The sequence below is a fragment of the Leptonychotes weddellii genome, chromosome 6 (genome assembly GCF_054177405.1).
Source record: "Leptonychotes weddellii isolate Sample4059 chromosome 6, ASM5417740v2, whole genome shotgun sequence".
NCBI classification, from domain to species: Eukaryota; Metazoa; Chordata; class Mammalia; order Carnivora; family Phocidae; genus Leptonychotes; species Leptonychotes weddellii.
The window spans coordinates 55,596,259-55,620,508 of record NC_138374.1 but is presented as its reverse complement, the minus strand read 5'-3'; the positions used below and the strand labels follow the sequence as shown (position 1 = coordinate 55,620,508).

General features: G+C 38.5%; 1 protein-coding gene across 1 annotated transcript in view; it reads left to right on the top strand.

Annotated features, from left to right (window-relative positions):
- REEP3 (receptor accessory protein 3) overlaps positions 1-21,221 on the top strand; it is a 93,854-nt gene extending 72,633 nt beyond the window's left edge. The window contains exons 4-8 of the mRNA XM_081823102.1: positions 1,552-1,593; positions 2,404-2,515; positions 8,211-8,358; positions 16,977-17,122; positions 17,818-21,221. Of these exons, the coding sequence (XP_081679228.1) occupies positions 1,552-1,593; positions 2,404-2,515; positions 8,211-8,358; positions 16,977-17,122; positions 17,818-17,874 (505 nt within the window). The 3' untranslated portion in view covers positions 17,875-21,221. The remainder of the gene's footprint in view (positions 1-1,551; positions 1,594-2,403; positions 2,516-8,210; positions 8,359-16,976; positions 17,123-17,817) is intronic.
- The last annotated feature ends 3,029 nt before the right edge of the window (positions 21,222-24,250 follow it).

Here is a 24,250-nt window from a genome sequence, read left to right as displayed (position 1 = left end):
GCACCTGGGTGGCTCAGTTGGTTAAGCGACTGCCTTCGGCTCAGGTCATGATCCTGGAGTCCCAGGATCGAGTCCCGCATCGGGCTCCCTGCTCGGCGGGGAGTCTGCTTCTCCCTCTGACCCTCCTCCCTCTCATGCTCTCTGTCTCTCATTGTCTCTCTCGCAAATAAATAAATAAAATCTTAAAAAAAAAAAAAAATTTTAAAAAAAAACTAAAAATTAGATTTCAGCTTGAAACATTGCTTAGAAAATATGGACATTTTAGAACATTGTTCTGGGAAACAAAAGCATACAAATCCTGTTTTCCCTCCTCTCTTTTTTTTTTTTTTAAAGATTTTATTTTTTTGACAGAGAGAGAGACAGCGAGAGAGGAAACACAAGCAGGGGGAGTGGGAGAGGGAGAAGCAGGCTTCTCACGGAGCAGGGAGCCCAATGCGGGGCTCGATCCCAGGACCCTGGGATCATGACCTGAGCCGAAGGCAGATGCTTAACGACTGAGCCAACCAGGCGCCCCTCCTCCTCACTTTAACACTTAAAATATCGTTTCTAGTCCTGCTATTCTGTGAGACACCTTCCTACATACCATGACCATTTCATGGGATATTTATTTTACTTGGACATACGGTTACTACTTCCAAACCCTCTATGTGGGGAATCAGAAATCCCCACTATATTATCTTATCCTCATTCTATCCTCTTCTATTTTTATTTTCTCCTTTGCTGTGATCAGTGTTTAGCATCCTGTGTATTTGTTCAACATCGGTTTGTTTAATGCCTACTATATGGCAGGTGCTGGGCATGCAGCCGTGGGCAAAATAGACACAGTCCCTACTCTGACAGGCTGCTCTCTAGCTAAGTGTCTGTTTTCATTAACTGAAAATTGTATCTCATCTTGGGTTGCTAAGAGCTTTCCCCCTGCCCTCCCATTATTAAAATAAGCATTAGCTCACAGAAATGCTTTCCTTCAGAAAGGCTTTAAAAGCATTTCTTCTTTGTGATTCATTGTTTTTATCTGTATATTTAGCATCATAAAACCACCTCCCCACTTCAAAGGCTGAAAATAGAGAACATAAGAATCATCTAAGTTACCACTGCAAATCAGACACATGTCCCATAATTTGAATTCATTTTGCAACTTTCCCTTCTCGTTTGTGATGTGACGGTCCTTTTGTTATCAAGATCACTGTGTGTGAGGTAGCCCTTGCTATCCTCAGCATGAACACAGTGTATGTTGGCTTCAGCCATCCTGGATTTTACTCATTAGAAATGGTCATTAAATATGCTGAACATAGCATTATGTTAACACTATTTGCCTCAAGTTGTACTGTGCCTATTTTCGTGTAAGTGAAATTAGTTTCATCTCTGGAGATGTCAAAGAAAGGCACTGTGATGGAAGAAATCACTGAACCAGACACTTATACTAATGAGTAAATTGAAACTGAAATAGGAAATAGGTCAAGTTTAAGGAGAAACTTCAAGAAAGCCAATAGTAAGGCTTGAGAATTAATTTAAGATTTTTACAACCTATAGTTTGTTAAAAATATCTTTCAGGCTAAAAATGATTGGACTCTTGGTTGTGACCTTTAAAGATCGGTAATACCCCTGACTAGGATTCCCAGGTTGAACCACCTGAGCATGTTAAAGATGAAAATAGGAATCTAATCAGAACATTTATTACACCATAAAGCAATTTTCTGAAAATGTTACTCAGTTCTATGACCTCATTACCAGGCATCTGTTCGCAAGGTCAGTGTACAAGTTTATTTTGGCTGAGCAAAGCATAAACATATGAAGGACCTTCAAGGATTTTGCTGAGGATGTTCAACATTCCATAGCTTTCACATGAGAAATGCAGGTGGCTTTTTAAGATGAGCAACACAGATAAAAGAGGAAGAAAAGTACTCTTAGTCATATTAACCATCTCGGAATTTTCTCTGGCAGCCTTTTCTTGGTGAATGCAGATACTGTTTAAAAAAAAAAAAAATCAATTATCACAGAAATTAGAGCCTTACAGGTAAAATTGCTAAAATCTAATAGACTATAAATGACAATAATATAAACTCTAAATGACGATGATTAGGTCAAAATCCTGACATCTTGCTGTCTGCTTTAATAGCTTTCTGTTTGTAAAAGGATTTGAGGATAGTCAGCTGCTTTGTATCATGCATTTGTCCAGACAATGGAAAGAAGGGTCATACTATTTTCCCTACAATCTAAGGAAGCAGAATGTTATTATGAATATTTATTAATAGTCTAGTTACCTGCATTTTCTAGCCCGATTCTGCCCTCATTAGTCATGAGATTTTGGGCAGACCATCTGCACTGATATCTCTAAGTATTAATTTTCTCACCTATAAATCAAAGAAATTGATATAAGCACCTGATTTCTAAAACCTCTTATAGCTCTGAAACAGTGGTTGGTCCTCACTGGGAGGGGATTTTTGCCCCCAAGGCAACATTTGGCAACATCTGGAGACATTTTGGGTCATCACAGCTGACAGCGAGGGGCACTGCTGTTTGTGTCTAGGGGCTAGAAGTCAGGAATGCTGCGTAACATCCTATGATCCACAACAATTACCCAGCCCAAAACAGTGATAGTGCTGAGACTGAGAAAGCTTAATCTAAAAAAGTATAAGTCAGAAAAGGTAAAAGGATATATGAATATGTATAGACAGTGTTGGTGTGGTGGGTTACAAATGATTTTATTTTCTTCTTCATATTTTCCTCTGTTTACAAATGTCCTTTGATAAATATATATTGCTTTAATCTTAAAACCACTAAAATATATTATTCACTTAATACAAATGCAGTCAGTTCCATTCTAGGCTTAATCAGATTAATTCTCAAATGTCCTTAGAGGAAAAGGAGATTTCCCTAAAAACTTGAAACTAACCTTATCTGCATTTTAATGTAATATGTCAAAGATCAACAAGAAATAGAGCTTAATGGCTATTCATTATTGAACAGTATAGTAAGAATTATTCTGTAGGAGATTGGTTGTAAGATTACAAAGACTACTGATTATGTTTCTAAGTTCCTTTTTTTTTTAAGATTTATTTTTATTTGAGAGAGAGAAAGAGCATTCCGGGGGAGGGGGGGATTTCTCAAGTAGACTCCCCACTGAGCACAGAGCCCCGACTCGGTGCTCCAAATCCCAGAACCCTGAGATCATGACCTGAGCCAAAATCAACAGTCGGAGGCTTAACGGACTGAGCCACCTAGACACCCCTGTTTTTAAACTCTTAATTAAAAATATGAAGAGAATAGGTTGAAAGCTCTTTGTTTTTCAAGATTTTATATATTTATTTGAGAGAAAGAGATAGCGATAGAGCGAGCACAAGCAGGGAGGAGAGGGAGAAGCAGACTCCCCGCTGAGCATGGAGCCCGGCCTGGGGCTCAGTTCCAGGACCCAGAGATCATGACCTGAGCCAAAGGCAGACACTTAACTGACTGAGCCACCCAGGAACCCCCGTTGAATGTTTTATCCTAAAATGCTGATAAGCATGGTAAATTCCCCTTATTTAACACAAAATATAATTTTAACATAGTGTTTAACCAGGAAATGAAGTATTTAAACAAAGGCAGAATTCTTTGAGAGTAACAGAGTTAGAATTAGTCATACATACAAGGTCCCTTTTCTCAGCTGAAGAATCTTTCCCAGAGCATGAATGTGTTAGATCTGAACCCAAGGGCCCAACCCAGTCAGCTCCTACAAGTGTTCCCATTTTAAATGGATGTCTGGGCCTATCCAAATTCAAACCCTAAGAATTTTGAGTCACCTGAAGGGTTTAGGACACTCCTGCTACTGAGGATCAGTTTTAATGTAAAATATTCTGCAAAATAGTTCTTAATTACTTTGATTTTTGTGTTCTCATCATAATCTTTCTGTTATTTTCTCTTTGATTTTTAGGATCAATTTTAACATAAGCAGTGTACATACAATTCTGTAGAGAATGGGACCTAAAATCTGGAATATTGACTTACCTTGTAGATGGGAACTCCCTTCCTCCTTATTGACTAATGACCAAAAGTGCCGTTTCCACACATCTTTTCCTCTTCGAACTAGAACCTTTCTGCGTTTTTCTTATACTTTTGGCTTAATATTATATAAACCAAATAGAAGAAAATAAATAAAGCATTATTAATTTAAGCAAAACCTCAATACATTTTAGCATTGTTACTGATAAGTGACTATAACACCCTATTTGTGCCCTCAAAATAGAGAAGCAGTGTTTCTTTTGATTATGGGAATAGGGAATTGGATACAGGAGAAATGAGCAGGAAATAGATCAGAAATTCTTACAGTGCACACATTACAATTAAAACTTCACTGTAAAAATAGAAAATGTTCACTTGGAGAGTTGTAGCCAGACATTGGAAGAAATGAAAGGAAATCGGGATCTCATCCAGTTTATAATAAACAGTATCCAAATCTAAAAAAACAAAAACTTCACTATACCATCTATCTATAATTTACCATCTATCTGTAATTCTAATTTTGTAATATTGAAAAAATTATTGAGAAAAAGAATAAAATCACCCATCCCATCTGCCTCAACATCATACTGTTTTCATTTTTGCATATTCTCCCTGTCTGCTTAAACCATACTACATACTTGCAACCATATTGTGGATATGATTTAGAATTCTGAGGTCAGCGGCGGGGGGTTTCCACTTAACATTTTATTTTAAACATAATTTCTTTGTTAATGGGTTTTTTGTGCTGAAGATAGAAAAATTGGAGGGAATAGGTCTGCCTTTAAATGTGATTATTTTATAATTACACTTCTTTAAAGTGGTCACATTGGTCACTTTAAAGTGGTTACAGACTTGGGGCGCCTGGGTGGCTCAGTCGTTAAGCATCTGCCTTCGGCTCAGGTCATGATCCCAGGGTCCTGGGATCGAGCCCCGCATCGGGCTCCCTGCTCTGTGGGAAGCCTGCTTCTCCCTCTCCCACTCCCCCTGCTTGTGTTCCCTCTCTCACTGTGTCTCTCTCTGTCAAATAAATAAATAAAATCTTTAAAACAATAAAAAAAATAAAGTGGTTACAGACTTAGAATTTATGTAATGTTTTTGAAGTTCACAATACTGTATTAATTCTCTCTTCCCACATTTGTTCTATTCTGGGCCCATAAGAAAATATACAGTGGAAAACCCAATTTTTTGAGGCGGTAATGGCTGTTGAAGTGTTGGGAGTCCTCAAAGAGTGTACACAGCCCCCTCTCGCTGTTCCCTACAGTACTTGGCCTTCCTTGAACCCTTGAGGATATTGATAATATTCCGTTAAAATCCAGATACCTCAGGGTTGGTCAGTGCTCACCTTTAATCAACCTGAAACAAACCCCTGGTGGATGGTGTGGTCTACCTGTGTGAACCCATGACCACACCTGCAGTTCCCTGCCCAGCCTCTGCTTCTGCAGTCCAGTGTCTATGGAGAACTCTCCAGCAGTCAAGAGCAATGAAAAAGAAGAGGCATCAAAAGAACATTTAGTTTACTTATTACATGCTCACTATCAGGGCCATACCAGTCAGTAAACTAGGAGAATGGAAGAAGCCTAAAATTAGCCACTCTCCTTTAGTTTCTGAAATGCCTTCTCTGTAGACAGGGTATACACAGCACAACAGTAGAACTGACAAGAATGTGTGAGTTCATTTGTGAGGTATGCTCTAAGTAATTTGTGGATCATACTCGTTAAAGATACCAAAGTTTGTAGATGATACAGTGCTAGATTGATTCAGTGGCAGTTTGACTTATTTGCATTCTGAGATGTTCCTTCTTGAGTGGGAGGGTTTGGCAGTCACAGCCCACCTTGGAAATTGCACCTGAGTCTGGTAGCAGGCATCACAGATGTGTATGCCAGTTGTCATCTGTTTGGCAGAAGGTAAAAAGTCAAGAATTGCTGGGAGGGGGCCCAGAAATACAAAGGTAGGATAAAGAGAATGACCGTTCTGAGAAAACAAAGGGTCTGTTTCAGATGTGCGCTGGTCACTTCCTTCTAGTGCATCTCTGATGTCTTCTGTCCCCTATATCTTTAAAATGATATCTGATTAAGAGGAAGAAAGTATAATGGATTAAACCATGACAAGAATGTTTAAAGACAGGGGCTCCTGGGTGGCTCAGTTGTTAAGCATCTGCCTTCGGCTCAGGTCATGATCTCAGGGTCCTGGGATCGAGTCCCACATCGGGCTCCCTGCTCTGTGGGAAGCCTGCTTCTCCCTCTCACATTCCTCCTGCTTGTGTTCCCTCTCTTGATGTGTCTCTCTCTGTCAAATAAATAAATAAAATCTTTAAAAAAAAAAAAAAAGAATGTATAAAGACATGTGGAACCCAATTATTTTTATTGAGAATATAGACCCTTTAACAGTTTCTTTTCACAGTTTAAAAAAATGCAGACATACAGAGCCTAAGTGGGGTATAGAAATGGCATTTGGTTTTAACATAATATGATATCACTAACTCAGAGTAGCTGAATCAAGATCTTTTTTCAGCATAAAATACAGTAAAGTCTAAATGTTTATAGTGCCTCAGGTTTTGAAATCTAGAAACTGAGAGCTGCACCATTAGGGATGAGTTTCTACAGTACAATTCTAACTAGAGGCAATCATAAATTCACACGTGTGAGAAGAAATAATAGTAAAAAAACCTTTAGAAGAATATTTTTAAAACAGAAGAAATGAGTCATCTGTATGCTATGCAAATTTTTTAAGTCGGTAATTTAGAAATTAATTTTTTCTTTATATTTGGGGAAAAAATGTAGTTAGGTCTGTAAAGTTCAGAAATGTCCCTTTCAGAGCTGGGCAGTGATGAAAACTATTGAATTTTCTGCAGTGTTGGAAATGTTCTCTGTCTGTGCTATCCAAACAGTCGCCACTTGCCACATGTGGCTAGTGAGCATTGAAATGTGCAATTGAAGAACTAAATTGTTAATTTTAGTCAATTTTAGTTAATTTAAATTTAAATACCCACATGTGCCCAGTGTCTATCATATTGTTAAGGCTTTAAAATGACTTAAAGTCAGGGGTGCCTGGGTGGCTCAGTCAGTTAAGCGTCTGACTTCTGCTCAGGTCATGATCCCAGGTCCTGGGATTGTCCCGCATCAGGCCCGCACTCAGCAGGAATCTGCTTCTCCCTCTCCCTCTGCCCTTTCCCCTACTCGTTCTCTCTCTCTCTCAAATAAATAAATAAAATCTTTAAAATAAATAAATAAATAAAAAGACTTAAAGTCAAATTGCATAGTAGTAGATACGCCTTGCCACATAGTGAATTCATTAACTAAATATCATTTTGTGATTCTTTGGCTTTTAATTTTTTATTTTTTTTAATTTTTTTGTACCTTGTACTAAGTGGAGTCATTACCACTCCTGACTTAGCTTATCTTTAAAACAGTATATCTTTGGGGTGCCTGGGTGGTTCAGTCCGTTAAGCTACCAGTTCTTGGTTTCAGCTCAGGTCATGATCTCAGGCTTGTGAGATCGAGCCCCGCATCTGGCTCTGTGCTCAGCAGGGAGTCTGCTTGAGATTCCGTCCCCCTCCCTCTCCCTCTGCCCCTCCGCCCCCACACACGCTCTTTCTCTCTCTCTCTCAAATAAAATAATAAAATCTAAAAAAAAAAATTTAAACAGTATGTCTTTTACCTTAAAAACTTCTAAATCGGGCGCATGGGTGTCTCAGTTAAGCAACTGCCTTCGGCTCAGGTCATGATCCCGGGGTCCTGGGATCGAGTTCCACATCGGGTTCCCCCTGCTTGTGCTCTCTCTCTCTGTCAAATAAATAAATAAAATCTTAAAAAAAATTTTTTAAAAATTAAAAACTTCTAAATCATAAGCCCCGAAGTGCCAGTTTTAGGAGAGAGCAAAATACAGATGCTGTCTGCTCAGAGGGTACGCTCGTCATACGTTTTTTTTTTTTTTTACATTTAAAACAAATTACAAAGCTGAAATGTTTGGGAGTGCAATATACTGATGTCTAGAACTTACTTTAAAAGTGGGTTGATGGATGGATAGATGGTAGATGTGTGGTAAAGAAAATAAAGCAAACTATGAACAATCTAGGGCTGTTCACTGTGCTATTCTTTCAACTTTTCTGAAAGTTTCATAAAATCAGTCAGCCTCATGATAAAATGTTGGGAGAAATTTAAATGTAAGCATATGAAATATTTTAAAGTCTTTTTTTTTTTTTTTCTCGGATCTATCACTTCTCTGTTAAATAGAGCCAAGGAGCAATAACCGAACGTTTACGAAGTTTTAGTATGCATGATCTAACAGCTATCCAGGGCGATGAGCCTGTGGGACAAAGGCCATTCCAACCTCTACAAGAAACAAAAAAGAAAAGTAAATCAGTCTCCGGTGAATCAGCAGGTGTGCTTGTTTGTTTTGATATATTTTTCTTTCACAATTGGAATTTTGAGTCCAGGTGGGTACTAAAATAATACATGGTAACTCTGAATTTGAGTAGACACGATTTACGCTGATGTTTGTGAATTTACACTTAACTGGAGTTGTCTTTCTCTCAGTTTTCTCTAAAGTTAATGCTTGCCTTTTGTTGACTCTAGAGATCATCCAACTAAGAAAGTAACAGTATCCTCTTGTGCCATCATGAGTTTTTAGAAGCCTTCGGTGTGGCCACGCCCACTCCCCACCCTGGCACGAGTGATTAGTCCTCTTTCAACTCAAACTGTGTAGTGACATCTAAGGAGTCACTCTTTACTATTTTTTTTTTAAACACTCTTTACTGTAAATGCCGTGAACAAATAAGGATAATTGACTCACAAGATAAAACGTTTGAAGTGGGTGACAACGGATGACTCCATTTGTAAATAGGATTACTGCAATGGGAAATATGTTGGAATAACATATTCTCGTTCAAGAACTAACTTGTAGGTATTTCTAATGTAAATTAGGAGCATGGCAGAGGTGATATGTTCTAAAACTTCAACAAATTATTGTGATCTTAGAAATATACACATAGGGGTGCCTGGGTGGCTAAGTCCGTTTAAGCGTCTGCCTTCAACTCAGTCATGATCCCAGGGTCCTGGGATCGAGCCCCACATCGGGCTCCCTGCTCAGTAGGAGCCTGCTTCTCCCTCTGCTCCCGGCTTATGCGTTCTCTATCTCTGTCACTATCTGTCTCTCTCTCAAATAAATAAATAAAATCTTAAAAAATACATATATACACATAAATAAAAAGACATCACTCCTTAGTCATTTTATCACATGTAAGAAAGTTTTAGTTCAAGGCTCAGCTAAAAATTAAGATCTTCATGACATTTCTTATTAATATATTGTTAAGTCCATAAGATACAAGGCTATTCAATGTTTTTTTTTAAGTAGTTTTCTTTTGAGGGAGGTTAAAAATCGTCCTTTATATTGAAACCAATTTGAGAAGTAAAATAACAGTTCCTTCCTATATAGAAAAAATAGTGAACTTTCTTCTGAGTTCTCTCTAGAATGAATAACTTTACAAAGTGGGTGGCTGCTACGTAAGAGGTAGTAATTAAGCATTGGCCATTGATTAAGGTAGTAATATCTTTAAGAATGAGAACCACTGAACTTTGAACCATTATCCTCAATACATTAACAGTGTAAAAGTAGTTTCCAATATAGGCATTTTCTTAATACACATTTAAAAATTGGGTATACTGGTTTTGATTATGGGGTCTACTGTATATATTTTGCTGGATTTAGACCAGTTATCTGAGTCCTTTATCAGCGGTTTATTAATAATTATACTTTAGAATTGGCTAAGAATGATATTCTGATATTTAAATGAAAAGATGATTATAAATATGAAAATCCATAGCTATCTTTATGATATTCATCTATTAAACTTAAAATGATGTGACTATTTTAAGATAGTAAGGTGCTATTTAGTTCTTCTGTTAAATTTTAAGCCGTGAAAGTTAAAATAACTTAAGATTAGAGAGATATGAAGTAAGTAGTAGCAGTACAAAAAAAGGGACTTGTTCAGTTATGAAATTAAAATTTTAATATGCATTACTTTGCCCAAGTTCCAAGTTTCTTACAGAATGGTATATATTCTGAGCTTTTCTTCCCTAAGGAAGAAATTTAACAAAAACATTCTCTCTTGAAAATATTTTTAAAAAGTAGTAAGGTTCCAGGACAGGAATAGTTGAAGAGAAGATAATTATAGATAGTCTATGTAAACACGAGTCCAGATATACATGGAAGTTTATCAAATGAGGATGATGCCCTTCAGGTCGCTGGGGGAAAGGCAGAATTAAATAAGGGTGTCAGAATAATTGCTAGACTTAGAAGATGGGGTAGGGAATGAAGTTACACTAACTCTGTCTCAAGCCATTCATCAAAATACCTAAAAGGTTAAGACGTACATGTAGGGCGCCTGGGTGGCTCAGTTGGTTAAGCGACTGCCTTCGGCTCAGGTCATGATCCTGGAGTTCCGGGATCGAGTCCCACATCGGGCTCCCTGCTCGGCAGGGAGTCTGCTTCTCCCTCTGACCCTCCCCCCTCTCATGTGTTCTCTCTCATTCTCTCTCTCTCAAATAAATAAATAAAATCTTTAAAAAAAAAAAAAAGACGTACATGTAAGACACTGAACAGTGGGACATTCCTGACTATATATTTATACCGTTAGGATATGCCAGACTTCTTAAGCATGACATCAAAACCAGAAGACATAAACGAAAAACTTGAGAGATTTTTCTATATAAAAAAAAATGTATAAAGGGCGCCTGGGTGGCTCAGTTGGTTAAGCGACTGCCTTCGGCTCAGGTCAGGATCCTGGAGTCCCGGGATCGAGTCCCGCATCGGGCTCCCTGCTCAGCGGGGAGTCTGCTTCTCCCTCTGACCCTCCCCCATCTCAAGCTCTCTCTCTCTCTCTCATTCTCTCTCTCAAATAAATAAAATCTTTAAAAAAAAATGTATAACATATAAGGGGGAAATATTCCACGCCATAAGAAAACAAACTAGAAGAAATATTCTCATCTGATACAGGCAAAGGGCTCAGATTTTAACCAAACAAAGAATTCTTGCAAGCCAATTATTGTTAAATCTACCAAAGAATACAGCTGACCAATTAATACATGAAAAAGACACTCAGCCTCACAAAGAAACAGTAAATTAAAATGGTAATCATAGTAATTTTTGCTCACCAGATTGGCAAAAGAATTTTCTTAATTAGCACTGTTCTGTGTTGGTAACTATTCTAGTACTCTATTTCTGTATAACGAACTACAAACAGTGGCCTTAAAAAAAGTCACAGTCATTTTATTTTACTCCTGAATCTGGGGGCGACTGGGCTCAGGCAGGCAGTTCCTGCTCAGGGTCTTAATGCAGCCACAGGGAGACAGCACCTAGGGCTGGAGTCATAATGTCAAAGGCTTCTTCACTCACACGGCCGGTATGTTAGCTGTGAAGAGTCACACAGCAGATGGCTCAAAGAGGTGGGGCCTCTCTGGCCTTTCCTTCCCTACGTCTCTCTACGTGCTCTCTCAGAGCTCTGGGGCTTCTTACCTGGCAGCTAAAAGCTCCCACAGCCAGTCTTCCAAGAGAAGTGGCAGGAATCAGACAGCATCACTTCTGCCTTAGGGCAATCTATTGAGACAGGTACCTATACACATCCTCGAGATTTAAGGGAAGAGGAGGGGCACCTGGCTGGCTCAGATGGTGGTGCATGCAACTCTTGATTTCGGGATTGTGAGTTCAAGCCCCATGTTGGATGTAAAGATGACCTTTAAAAAGATGTAAAAAAAAAAAAGAGATCTAAGGGAGGAGGAGAAAAGTGTCAGAATTTGTGGACATGTTCTAAAATCACCACAGCAAGCATGTTGGGAAACAAACACTCTCACTTTTTAAGAGATTTAAGTGGAATAATCCTTTTTTATGACAATCTGGCAATAATTATCAAAATTTATTCCCTTTAACTTAAGCAAAAAACTTCTAGGACTATATCATAGAGAAATAATCATACAAGTGTTCAAAGAAGTATGTACAAGAACGTTCATCTCATTGCTTATAGTAACAAAATACTGGAACAAACCAAATGCCTAAGAAAAACGGTTAAACAGAAGCGTGGTTTATTAGCCATGAAAATTCATACTGTCAGTCCATACTTGCTGACATGAAAACATATCCAGATCATGGAGAAATAAACAATAACAATAAAACAATATGTATGTTATGCTGTAGAGACACAATAAATAGATGAAATGCATTAATATATTTGAATTTTCAAATGTGTATACATAGGGAAGAGTCTGGAAGGGTATTGCTAAATTATCAACAGTGTTCAGTTCTGAGTACAGGACTTAAGTGATTTTTTTTTTAATCAACCTATTTTCAAAATCAGAAAGAACAGTACTCTTCTTTTTGAAAAATAAGGTACTCATTTTTTTATGTCATGAATTATTTTTTATTTCATTTACTTCCAGAATTCCTCAAGAAAAAATAGTAAGTTTTTCAGTGTGGTAATTGCATCCACATTGCAAAGTGTTTACTGCTTCATGTGATCAATACATTTACTTCAGGTGCTCTGCTTGTTCCCACAAGCAAACTCAAATATCTGGAAATTTGAATCCAGTTTGAAAACTCATCATGGCCTGCTGTGAGTGGTTTGAGGTTAAGTGGTCAAGAGAAGTCCTACTTTGATGAAGTGATTTAAGTCTGCATGTTGTCACTATGGCAAAAAGAGCTCCCTCCAAATGCTTCTTTGTAAGAAAATAGATGCCTTGAACATGATGTTCACATTCCTTGAAAGGACACCACATTGTGATAAGTGGAAATATTTTTTCTGCAAAGATACTGCTGCTCCCATATCAGTTAAAAGTGGCCCAATATTCTGTTTCAATACCAGTAAATAAAGAAATAAAGCATATATTTTTTGTTTTGCTTTAGGTGCTTTACATATTTATTTAATCCTTAAGATGAGTACACAGTTTAAGTATTTCATCTTTATTTTTTATTTTTTTTTAAGATTTTATTTATTTATTTTGACAGAGCGATAGCACAAGCAGGGGGAGTGGCAGGCAGAGGGAAAGGGAGAAGCAGGCTTCCCGCAGAGCAGGGAGCCCGATGTGGGGCTCGATCCCAGGACCCCGGGATCATGACCTGAGCCGAAGGCAGATGCTCAACCGACTGAGCCACCCAGGCGCCCCTAATTTTTTGGATGATTAAACAGTCATAAAGAGATTAAAATACCTTTCAGGGGCTAACTACATAGTCAATAACAGAAATGAGGAATCCAAGGTTCTCTTTTTCATTTATAAAAAGGCTACACTTCGTGGTACGGTTGGGCTGGAACTAGGAATTCCAGTAATTTGAGCAGGTAGCAACCTTAGCGATGCTTTAGTCAAAGATGGCGGATGGGTGTGCTGCCTGCTGCCTGCTCCCTGCTCCCGTGCTCACGGTGGCAGCCATTGCTGAAGGACCGTGGCACTTTCCCATGCTGGCTCACAGGCCCCCCTCAACATAACGCCCCGCACAGCTCGACTGGGTCAGAGTTGGCATTCATCCTCTCATCTGTCTCACCCCCTTACCGTACGAGAAAACAGGCCTGCAGAGAGGCAAGACTCACTCTGGGTCTCACGGCTCATAGGTGGTCGAGTACTCCCGTGTCCTAACATAGGTCCAGGCCTCCTTCCAGGTCAAACTTCCTGTGATTCCACACTTAGATTCATATGTAGAAACGGCTTAAAGCGGTAGGTGGCTAAGTACTGGATTAATGTTGGCTTTTATTATTACTATAAGGGGGGAAACAAGATGGAGGAGCTGTGTGAATCCCGGGTCCGTTTCCTAAAGTGGAGACAGCGCCCAGGGTCACACAGGCTCCTCAGCCTTGGGTCCCCAGTCATGCTCCTCAAGAAGCTGCGTGCGAGGGCTCTGTCCAGCGTAGATCAGTGATGTAAAGCGGTCGACCTGAGCACCACTTTGAATGGCGGCAGTGCCTACACTGGCCCGGGCCCGGCAGTCCCGTGAAGCACGCAGCCCGCTCGCCGAGGGCCTGCTCCGGGATGGCACCCAGATCTGGGCTTCCCTCATCGTCTCGGCTCTCCCTTCTGCCCCCAACACTTCTGAGTCCTTGGACAACTTGGATTAACATTTCCACCACTCACAGCAGAATGTTCATACGTACTCATTTCTCGGTTCTGAAGTGGAATAGAAGATGCATGTTTTAGTGAAGGTATTTGACTTGACTCCTCTTTTTGATGCACAGTTTGGTTGAATAAATTGCTAAGTTGAACCTGTCAATTTCATCTTCTAATAGATTCCCGATTTGGCTACTGTCTCTGTCCTTGCTCCCTAGACCCCCATCATTTCTGACCTGCCATACTGCAGTTAACCTCCCTGCTTCCAGCCTTCACCCACTTCTGATTCATTCCCCAAAGTGCATTCCAAAAAAGATTCAGAAAGAATCTTTGAAAGACCCCAGATGTAATCATGTCACCCTTCTGCTTGAAATGCTTCAGCGGCCCCCACATTGCTCTCTGATGAAGTCCAAACTCAGTAGCATGTGGTGTATTAGCTCCCCTGCCTTGTTCTCCCACTCCATCATGTGCTAGCTATAGTCATGAGCCTTCAGAGGTTAGCCGCCACCTCCTGCAAGAAGTCCTCTCTCACAGCCTACTTTCCCCCACCCCCAGGCTGAGTTAATTATCTCACTCTGGGCTCCCATAGTACCTCATCCTTATCTTCGATTTATAGCATCTGTTGCAGTAATGACCATTCAAGTCTGGTTCCCCTATTGGACTGTTTCTTTATGTAAAAAATGACAGTTGTGTCTTTTTCATCATTGTATCCCCCATAATTTAGCACACTGCCAAACACATAGAATCTTTCGAATATTTGCAGAATAATGAATCAATCCATCACTTTCTCTGAAACCATAATTAGAAAACTAACAAGATTTGTTACCTGAAATTAGGAAACAAAGAAAGTAAGATATATATATATAATCCTCTTTTGAATGAAGTTCCAATTCCTAATCATATTCATAAAGTGAGGAGTGATTAAAATAGCAAGGACCATGTTTGTTGACCTGTAGTCTTATGCTTCATCTGTGACCTTAGAGAACTTTCTGGTCACAGTTGCTTCCTTTCTGACTCTTACCTTGATTCCTCATTCTGCATTTCACCTTAGTTTATTGGGGTTGAGAATATTGTGGAAGCAACAGCGATAGAGAAAAATCTAGAATTGACAACCTAAAAACAATTTTTTTCTGGCTTATTTTCCCCAATTATAAAAATAATACAATTTTTTAATTAATAAAATTGGGCAAATTTTTTAAAAAAAAAAATTTTAAATCACCTAAAAGCCCACTTTCAAGAGATCTAATGGTTTCATTGTTTTTCCTCTGCTTCGGTATGTACATTTTTTTTCCACTTATTACTGTATCAGGAGCTTCCTGCCAGGACCACTGACCCAGTCCCTCTCCGGGCCACGCTTACCTTCTCGCAGCAAGCAGTGCGGCTCTCCCCTGCCCTAGCCCCCGGCAGGGGCTCTCTCCTACCTAGAACACAATTCCTTGGACTGAGGCAGGAGAACAAAACATCTTGGCCTAAATTATGACAGATTCTACTCCCAAATCCTTCCAATTTTTAGCCTGGAAGCCTGGCAGCATAAAATTGTACTTGCATAATATACAATTAAAGGTGTGTATCTTATTATGAGACCGAGAAGCTTATTAACAACTCTTCATGGTTTGTTTCGTGAGTCTGAAGTTATTCATGGCCTGGGAGAGCAGATTAATAAACGTTTAGTCAGTATGTCTTTCTTCACGTGCAAGGAGTCCATCCCTTGCCCCCTCCTGAACCTGGGAAAACTCCTTTCTTCCTCACCTGAGGATTTAGATATTTATGCTCCTTATCCTTATTAAAGGAAAATTTGAAACCTAATAGGGCCGTGTAACCTAACCTCACCCTCGTCTTTATAACTGACTGCTTTTCTAGCACTCTGGTTTGCTATAGACTTGGGCCCCTGTGTTGCTCCATCCAGGCGGGGGTTCTCAAAAATGCAGGCCCTGCACCAGGGCATCAAATCACCTAGGGACTTGTTAGAGATGTAGATTCTCAGCTCCACCCTCGGCCCAGCAGTCTTTGTTTTAGCAAGTGCTCCAGGTGACTCTAAATATGTGCTAATCAGTCTTTACTAATAAAGTCTACCAAGCTTGAGAACCACGGCTTCAGGAATGGGAGCGGGAGCGTTCTTGTCTGTGAATCCCAGCGTCGGAATGCTGTCAGACTTCCTGACAGTAACCAGCCTGACTACCTGGATGTTTGCAGATTGGCCAATGTTAAGTCTTCTGGAGCTACACGGAGCAGCCTGTTGGCACACCCACACGGCCTCGTGCTGCCTTCCTGAGGCTGGTTCTTTTCTTTGACTAACATCTGTCATCGCAGCCCGTGGTGTTTCTAATTACTGTAGGCCATCCAGCTGGGTTGTATCTCAGCAGCTGCAACAGTGTTGGCTTAACATCTCCATCACCTGCCCCCGGTGAACTTAACTCGCCCAAAGTGCCAGCCCCTTTGGATATTATTTGACTCCTTAAATTCACCCTCCCGTTCCCGCTCTCGACAAAAGTTTTGACGCATGGTGGGCGGAAACCCTTCATTTCTCATTAAAGTCAAAGGCACAAATGACAAACACAATAAAACACAAAATTGCGTAGATTGTTTAGAGTTCACGAAGAGATCTGTCTCAATATATACCTGCTTATACTCTTTGAGTTTCGAACAAGATGTTACCTACTCAAAAATAAATTATTTTGAATTGTTCTGAAAAACGCATAGTAAAAATAGGAGTGGTCGGGGGCAACTTCCTGGAAGCAATGAATGATGAGCTTGATCTAGAATAGTGTGCAGGGCAGAGACTGATGACAAAGGAAAGGGAGCACATTCCAGATGAGGAATGGAGAGGAGTGAGGGGGCAAATGCAAACCAGGCAGAGAAGTGCACTCAGAGCACCGTCCTTTCACCAAAACATGCTGGTTTTGACCGCTCGTTTAGGTTATGGAATTCCACTGAAAGACGGAGATGAGAAAACTGATGAAGAAGTGGAGGGGCCGTATTCAGATGATGAGATGTTAACACACAAAGGGCTTCGAAGATCGCAAAGCATGAAATCTGTGAAAACCGTGAAAGGCCGCAAAGAGGTTAGTCAGGTACAGAGTTGTCTTCCTAATGATTCCTATTCCTTTCCCTGCTGCATTATCACTCAGGATACTAATGATCCATAAGGGAAGAACAGAGGGGGAGATCAGCAGTTACATTTAAAATTCTTTATTCAGATTGGATATATTAGGATCTCTGGAAATTTACAAAATGGTAAATCCCTGCTTCCCCTGTGAGTAGAAAATGGTATTCTCCTAGAGCAAGTCATACGGTGGTCACGAGCACCCCAGTGTTAGCCCTACACGTAAGCAAAGAGAGCAACTAACAAAAGTAACTACATAGTTCTGCTTTGAACCAACCCTGTATGAGGATTAAATAGAAGTTTATGCATAATAATATATTGTCTTTGTGTCCAGAAAGCAGTGGAGGAATCCAGTCTGTCTATGGCCTCCGATCATCGGAAACCATTGGCGTACCAGGCAGAGCAGAACTGACAACAGTTAATGTTTTTGTTATTAGCGATAATAGCCTGCAGCATATATCCAACATAGTACCAGCTCCATGTTTGAGTATGTCAGCAGCAGTGTCTTCTGAGTTTGGAAGCACACTTCTAGGATAACTGATGCTTTATATTAGAGAAGTCAAAAAATTATTACTGTGATTATGAACTATTCAGTTCTATCTAAGTTCAAAAGTAATCATCTGATTTGTAATAATGACACGTTTCTCTCTTCAGGTACGGTATGGATCACTAAAATACAAAGTGAAGAAGAGACCACAGGTGTATTTTTAGTCATCTGCACTTCAAGAATCCCAAGACAAATTACACTAACACGTTGACTTTTTTGCTAACATTATTCATTCAGGACTTACACATTAAAATAATACTTTAAATTGTGGCGATGATAGGGTTTATTTTCATCAATTTAAATAGCTTTTATTTCTTTCACCATTACTTCCATGTCCAGAATACGAAAGGTAGTTATGCAGAGCTTATTTATGTATATGTATATATATCTCAGAAATAATAGAAAATTGTGTTACCTGTTTTCAGATTCCTCAACAACACTGAGTGCCTGGGATATTAAGATGAAACACAAACCCACAGTGTACTTGAGTCTTTTTACAGTTTAAGATACATCAGCCTTTGTGCTATTGTATTTGTGTTTACCTCTGTTTATATTCTATCACATGAGGATAGTAATTAAATAGGCCTCTGATCCAGCAGTGATAGGACAAGGGTATAATGTAAGATAACAGCATGTTTTATATATCCTTTAAATTTTTACTTTTTTAATACTTTCTGGTTTTTCCATCGTCGACTGAAAGTTTTCGAAACAAGTGTTTGAAAGCCTGGTCTCCACATAGCACTTTTTATCCCTGACTAGTTTTGCACACTTGAAAATTGTTTACTTATTTGCGACTGTACATTTAAGTTTTATTGACACTATCTTTATTGTTATTTGTCACATCCCGACATGTCACATTTATGCCTTGAATTTCGTCATCTCTTTTCCTGTGGGTTTCATTTGTTGAATTCATTAGATTCTAATAATATGAAAATACAGCTCATTGTTCAACTTTAACTATTTTTAACTCTCTGTAGGTGAGAAGCTGTTTTAAACATCAACCAGTTTTCCATACATCATAGTTGAACTTAGCATGTTCTGTTAACACTGGTTACATTTTCAGCATTTAAATAGAGTAGTTTTTGTGAAACAGGGTCATGAAGTTACCCAACAGTTGGTCCATTCACAAGCCTAGCACTGATACGTGCTGCTGATTTATAAATCTATATTGACTAGAATCATTTAAATCTCCCGTCTTCTGGCTGAGTTCGTTCCCTGAAGATAGGTGCCAATGCAAAATACAGATGTTAATCTTACATACTAGAAGCTACTAGAATAGATATTAGAAAAATATTTTTTTAATCCAAGAGATTTTGAATTACAGAACACGGAGGCTTTTTTAGGTGGCATTGATAACTATGCATTCTGAAGTCTCTATTTCTGGTGGTGGTTTTAATGATCCGTAGTCAAATTTGTACAGTTAATTCAGATAATTTACTTTGACTTTTCTGTTTGTCGAAAAGAAAAAGCAGTGAGCGAGATTTGTGAGATCGTTGACTTCTCTACCTTTTTAAGAAATGAAACCAGCTGGCAATGTATATTCAGGACCTCCTCAGAGTGTTGGCAGAGAACAGAATGTTTATTTAAGAGTACCTTAGTTTAATTAATACATTGCTCTTGATACAAGTCTCAAAACATTTTCTGGACTATCTCACATTCTTGATATATAACATCAAGAAAAAATTCGCTCAACTTCTTTTCTCCAAAAGTTTAATTCTATGAATATCTTCATCTACTTTACCTTGACTAATTTGTAGCCTTTGAGTTTCGAGAAAAACTCTTTGTGTTCAAAATTCCTAGGGATTCTGATTATAAATGCTTGGAATATTGCAAAACTCCTTGGAAGGGAGTTTTATTTATATTTCCTCGTACCAGACTTATTAATACAAATGCTACACCGTATATGTCTTTCCTGCCTAAAGGCAGTGTCATCTCAAGTAGCCTGACAAAGTCACGTAAGTGACTCTATCTAAAAACATTACCTGTGCGGGCTGTTCTGCTCCATTTTATCTTTTCTAAGTCTGATCTGAGTATTAAACCTATTCCTTAATTATAGTAAACTCATAAATACTGTTCTAAATTGGAGGCATTATTTATCCCTCTCCACAAATAAGACAGCACAGGTCGCATGTCCTTCTCCACACGGTGCTTCCTCTGGTCTGTTTCTACTGTTACACGCAGTGGATGTCACTTTGCTGTTCCATCATTCCTTTCTCTCCTTTCCTTACATTTCTGACATTTTGCTGCTTTTCTCTTGTGTGTGTTTTAGCATGCCCTTTCCTTGGAACTTTGTGTGATAAGCTTATAAATCTTTGTCTCTTTTAAGGTGGAACAGGTCAGTTTTTGTTTCTCTGCTTTTGAGTCCACTGCTTTTAAAAGAGGTAAATTTCTCTCTCGACCACAGTGCCTTGTTTTCCCAATGCCACCATTTGGTGAAGGGGCATGAGATGCTGCGCAAGCCTATTTAAGGCGATATAATGGTAGCTGTTAAAATTTATGCAGAAATTGTAGCCGGTGTTTTGTTTTATTATATATTCATTCAGCTTGTGCATTAATATTAACTGTTCCCCGAGTTTGTTTGGAAGTGACAGTTGATCTATTCTTTAGTTTACCGTGTTTTTTCTGGGATAAAAAAACGAGCCAGAAGTAAGTCTTATTGCTAAGTAATTAATTATGTAAACCCATGTAGGTCCCGCACAAGATTCCCCTCCACACAGTTCACTCTATGTATGTGGATTTGGCTAGAAATTGGTAACTGCCAGCATTACTGATTATAAATACTTGACTACACAGATTGATGGAACAAAATTATTAAAGTGTTTTCAGGGAATTGAATCCATATGTCACCACCAAAGATTCATACAGTGTTATAAAATATGTAAATATTCCAAATCTCTGTAAAACACTGGTTAGATAAATATGTCTTCTTTCGTTTCCTTTTTTGATAACATAGTTTGAGCTTCTGTAATACTTGAACTTTTGTGTTAAAAAGAATCCAGTGCTATTTCCTATTAAATATGAGTAATTTGTATGTTTAATTGGAATGGACTAAATTTTTATTTTGGTTTTCTTTTATCAGGAAAATTAAAGAGTTAATATGTATCGACAAGCAATTTCCTACATGTTCCTATAGGCCGATTCATTTGCAAAGCAATTAGGCAATTTTGAAATCATTGTTACTGTGGTATGCAGTGTATATTTCTTAGTAAACATCATGTAAGAGTAAAACTTTCCAAAAGAAAAATACAGCTTTTTCCTCTAAATGGTTAAAGATTTAATCTTCTAGTAGTATTCTACAGATTTGTTGTATATTAACTTTTTAAAAATTGACCATGAATTAACATTTTCTCCTCTAACACCTCTTAAATCTGTGTACTTTCATAGTTCAGAGAAAGCTGTTTTGTAATTTTTAAACTCTTTGTAAAGGCTCTCTTGAGGCCTAGTATGGGGGTAATTTTACAAATGTGTTTTTTGAAAACTTTAATATAAAATAAACTCATTTTATTAGTGACAGCTTGTATTGTTTTTGTGTGTCAGAGGTCAGAGTACCTATGTTGGGTTCCATAAATTTATATTATTTATTATGGAGTATGTATATAGTATTATGTACATATTACATAATAATGTATCCACACACTTAAGATTCCAAATCACAGAGCGAATTATTAAAAAATCATATACATTCTGGAATGGTCATAGAATTACAAAAGAAACACTGAATTGTTAAATTCAGGTGTTGGAATGGGAAGATATAAAAAAAATTAGTACAGAAACCCTAGCCATCAATTTGTATTGGTTAGCTGTCTCAGACATAAAATATAACACAAAATTCAGTTTTATGTTTCCTGGGAATGTTCTGGGGTTCCATCTGTTTTAAAGTCAGACGTCTGTCTGCCTCACATTTAAGCTTTAGAGAGAAATCCTATGTTTAAAGAAGTTTTTTTGTGTTACTTCATTATGCTATATAATGTGTTAAAGTATTTCCAAATGGAGTTATGTTTTCATCTTTATTAGGAGGTATATCCTTGTGATGATCCAAAGAAGTTAGAAACTTAAATAAAAATTCAAAAGGACACAATGGATATATGAATTGCAGCATTTTCCGCAGTGTTTTATTCTCCCTTTAAGTGGTTCACTGTTCTTAAGAAAGAGATTCATGGAACAAAAATCATGTCAGAGACCAATCCATTGTTCCGTGGAAAACATTCCCTCCCTTTTACCTCTCCATCAGTATTCTAGCCTTGAAACATTCTCCTTAGGGTCTGGTTTTGGTAGTGTTTTTTAAATTGCTTTTTATAAGATAATGCTTTGAACTGAAATTTTAAAGCACAAGATTGATAACTGTCTATGCGTGTAGGATACTAAAAGACTGCTGGGCAGGAAAATCGCCAAGCTTAGCCTTAGTTTATCTGGCAAGCCCAGATTAAAGGCAAAAGAGAAGGAAAATAGGGTATTTTGGCCTTATGTGCAAATCAGAGTAGCATCAATCATTTTCATGTAGAAATACTCCTTGAGTGCCTGCTGTTTAGAGCAACAATGCCTGGATCCAAGTGGGACAGCATAACAAAAAGCAATAATTCTTGCTTTTTAAAAAAAAACAAAATGTTTGGATTATTTGAGGAGGATTTATGCTGGGATTTCTTCTAGGTTATCAAATAATTCATTTGGTTTCTCTCAGAGCAGGTTTTTGTTTGCTTATTTGTTTGGGTTTCATCCTTGGTTCCTTCTTTTCCTTACTTCTTACATCCAATACAGTCCTAAGCGCTTTTGACTCTGTCCAAAATACACAGGCAGACTGCGGAGAAATTGCCAGCTAGGTTCCAGACCACTGCAATGAAGCAGGTATCGCAATAAAGCAAGGCAGATGAATGTGTTAGACATACATTTACCTTCTACTGTAGTCCATTAAATGTACAACAGCATTATGTCTAAAAAAACAATGTACATGCTTTAATTAAAAAACATTGCTTAGTTGAATCACAGATCTGTACCTCTGAAACAAATAATACATTATATGTTAAGAAAAAAAAAAAGATAGCAGGAGGGGAAGGATGAAGGAGGGGGAAATCGGAGGGGGAGACGAACCATGAGAGATGATGGACTCTGAAAAACAAACTGAGGGTTCTAGAGAGGAGGGTGGTGGGAGGATGGGTTAGCCTGGTGATGGGTATTAAAGAGGGCACGTTCTGCATGGAGCACTGGGTGTTATGCACAAACAATGAATCGAACACTACATCAAAAACTAATGATGTAATGTATGGTGATTAACATAACAATAAAAAATTTTTTAAAAACATCGCTTAAAAATGCTAGTCATTAATCACTGATCACAGATCTCCATAACAAATATAGTAATGGTGGAAGAGTTTGAAATATTGCAAGAATCACCAAAATGTAACACAAAAACACAAAGTTGAGCAAATGCTGTTGGGAAAATGGTGCGTATACACCTGCTCAATGCAGGGTTACCACAACTTTAATTTGTAAAAAATGTAATATCTGCAAAGCTCAATATTAAGTGAGGCACAATAAAATGAGGTATGCCCAAATCCTGAATTTGACTATTAAACTCGCCTCCCCTCCAACTCTCATCTGGAATACTTAGAGCATAACCTTTATTTAAGGCAGAAGTTCTTGAGACCTTACAACATTTTTTGTAGCCTTACAAATGTTTCAAGGTGACTCAACCTTGAGTCCCATAGAACTGTCACAGCTTCTTATCTTTTCAACCGGTGTCTTTGGGAAATACAAAAAGAGAAGGTTGTGAAGAGAGCAGGGAGAAGAAAAGGGACAGATGGTCTTGCACATCAGCCTTGGGAGAGAAATTTTTCTCTTCCCAGCATTGTTTAATGCTAAATTTGGGAAGAAAGTGAGTGAGAATAGTTGATGGAGCCAGGTTAAGAGTATCTGGCTGAATTATAATGTGTTTTGACATGACGCTATCTCAAAGTGTTGAGAAAGAATTGGGGATAATAGGCAGAGATTTTTTTCCCCTTCAGAATTTTTAAGTTTAAGTTACTCTTAAGTTTGAGTGTTAACAACAGATCATGGTAGTGGCAAGAATCAACAGTATTATCTGTATTAGAGTTCTCCAAAGAAATGGAACCAATAGATGTGTGTGTGTGTGTGTGTGTGTGCGCGCGCGCGCGTGCATGTAGAGAAAGATAGGGAGGGAGGGAGAGAGACTTACTTTAGGGAATTGGCTCATGCAATTGTGGAGGTTGTCAAGTCCCAAATCTGCAGGCCAGGGTCACTTACTGGAGACCCAGGGAAGAGTTGATGTTTCTGTTCCAAGGTATTCCCTCTTAAGGCCTTCAACTAAGTGGATGAGGGCCACCCACATTATGAAGGGTAATACACTTTATTCAAAGTCTACTGATTAACTAAATGTTAATCTCCTCTAAACAAATACCTTCACAGTAACATCTAGACTAACCATTGACCAAATGTCTGAATGCCGTGGCCTACTTAGTTGACACATAAAATTAACCACTACAGTACTCTTAAGTTCCAAAAGAAAATATTTACCTTGAAATATAA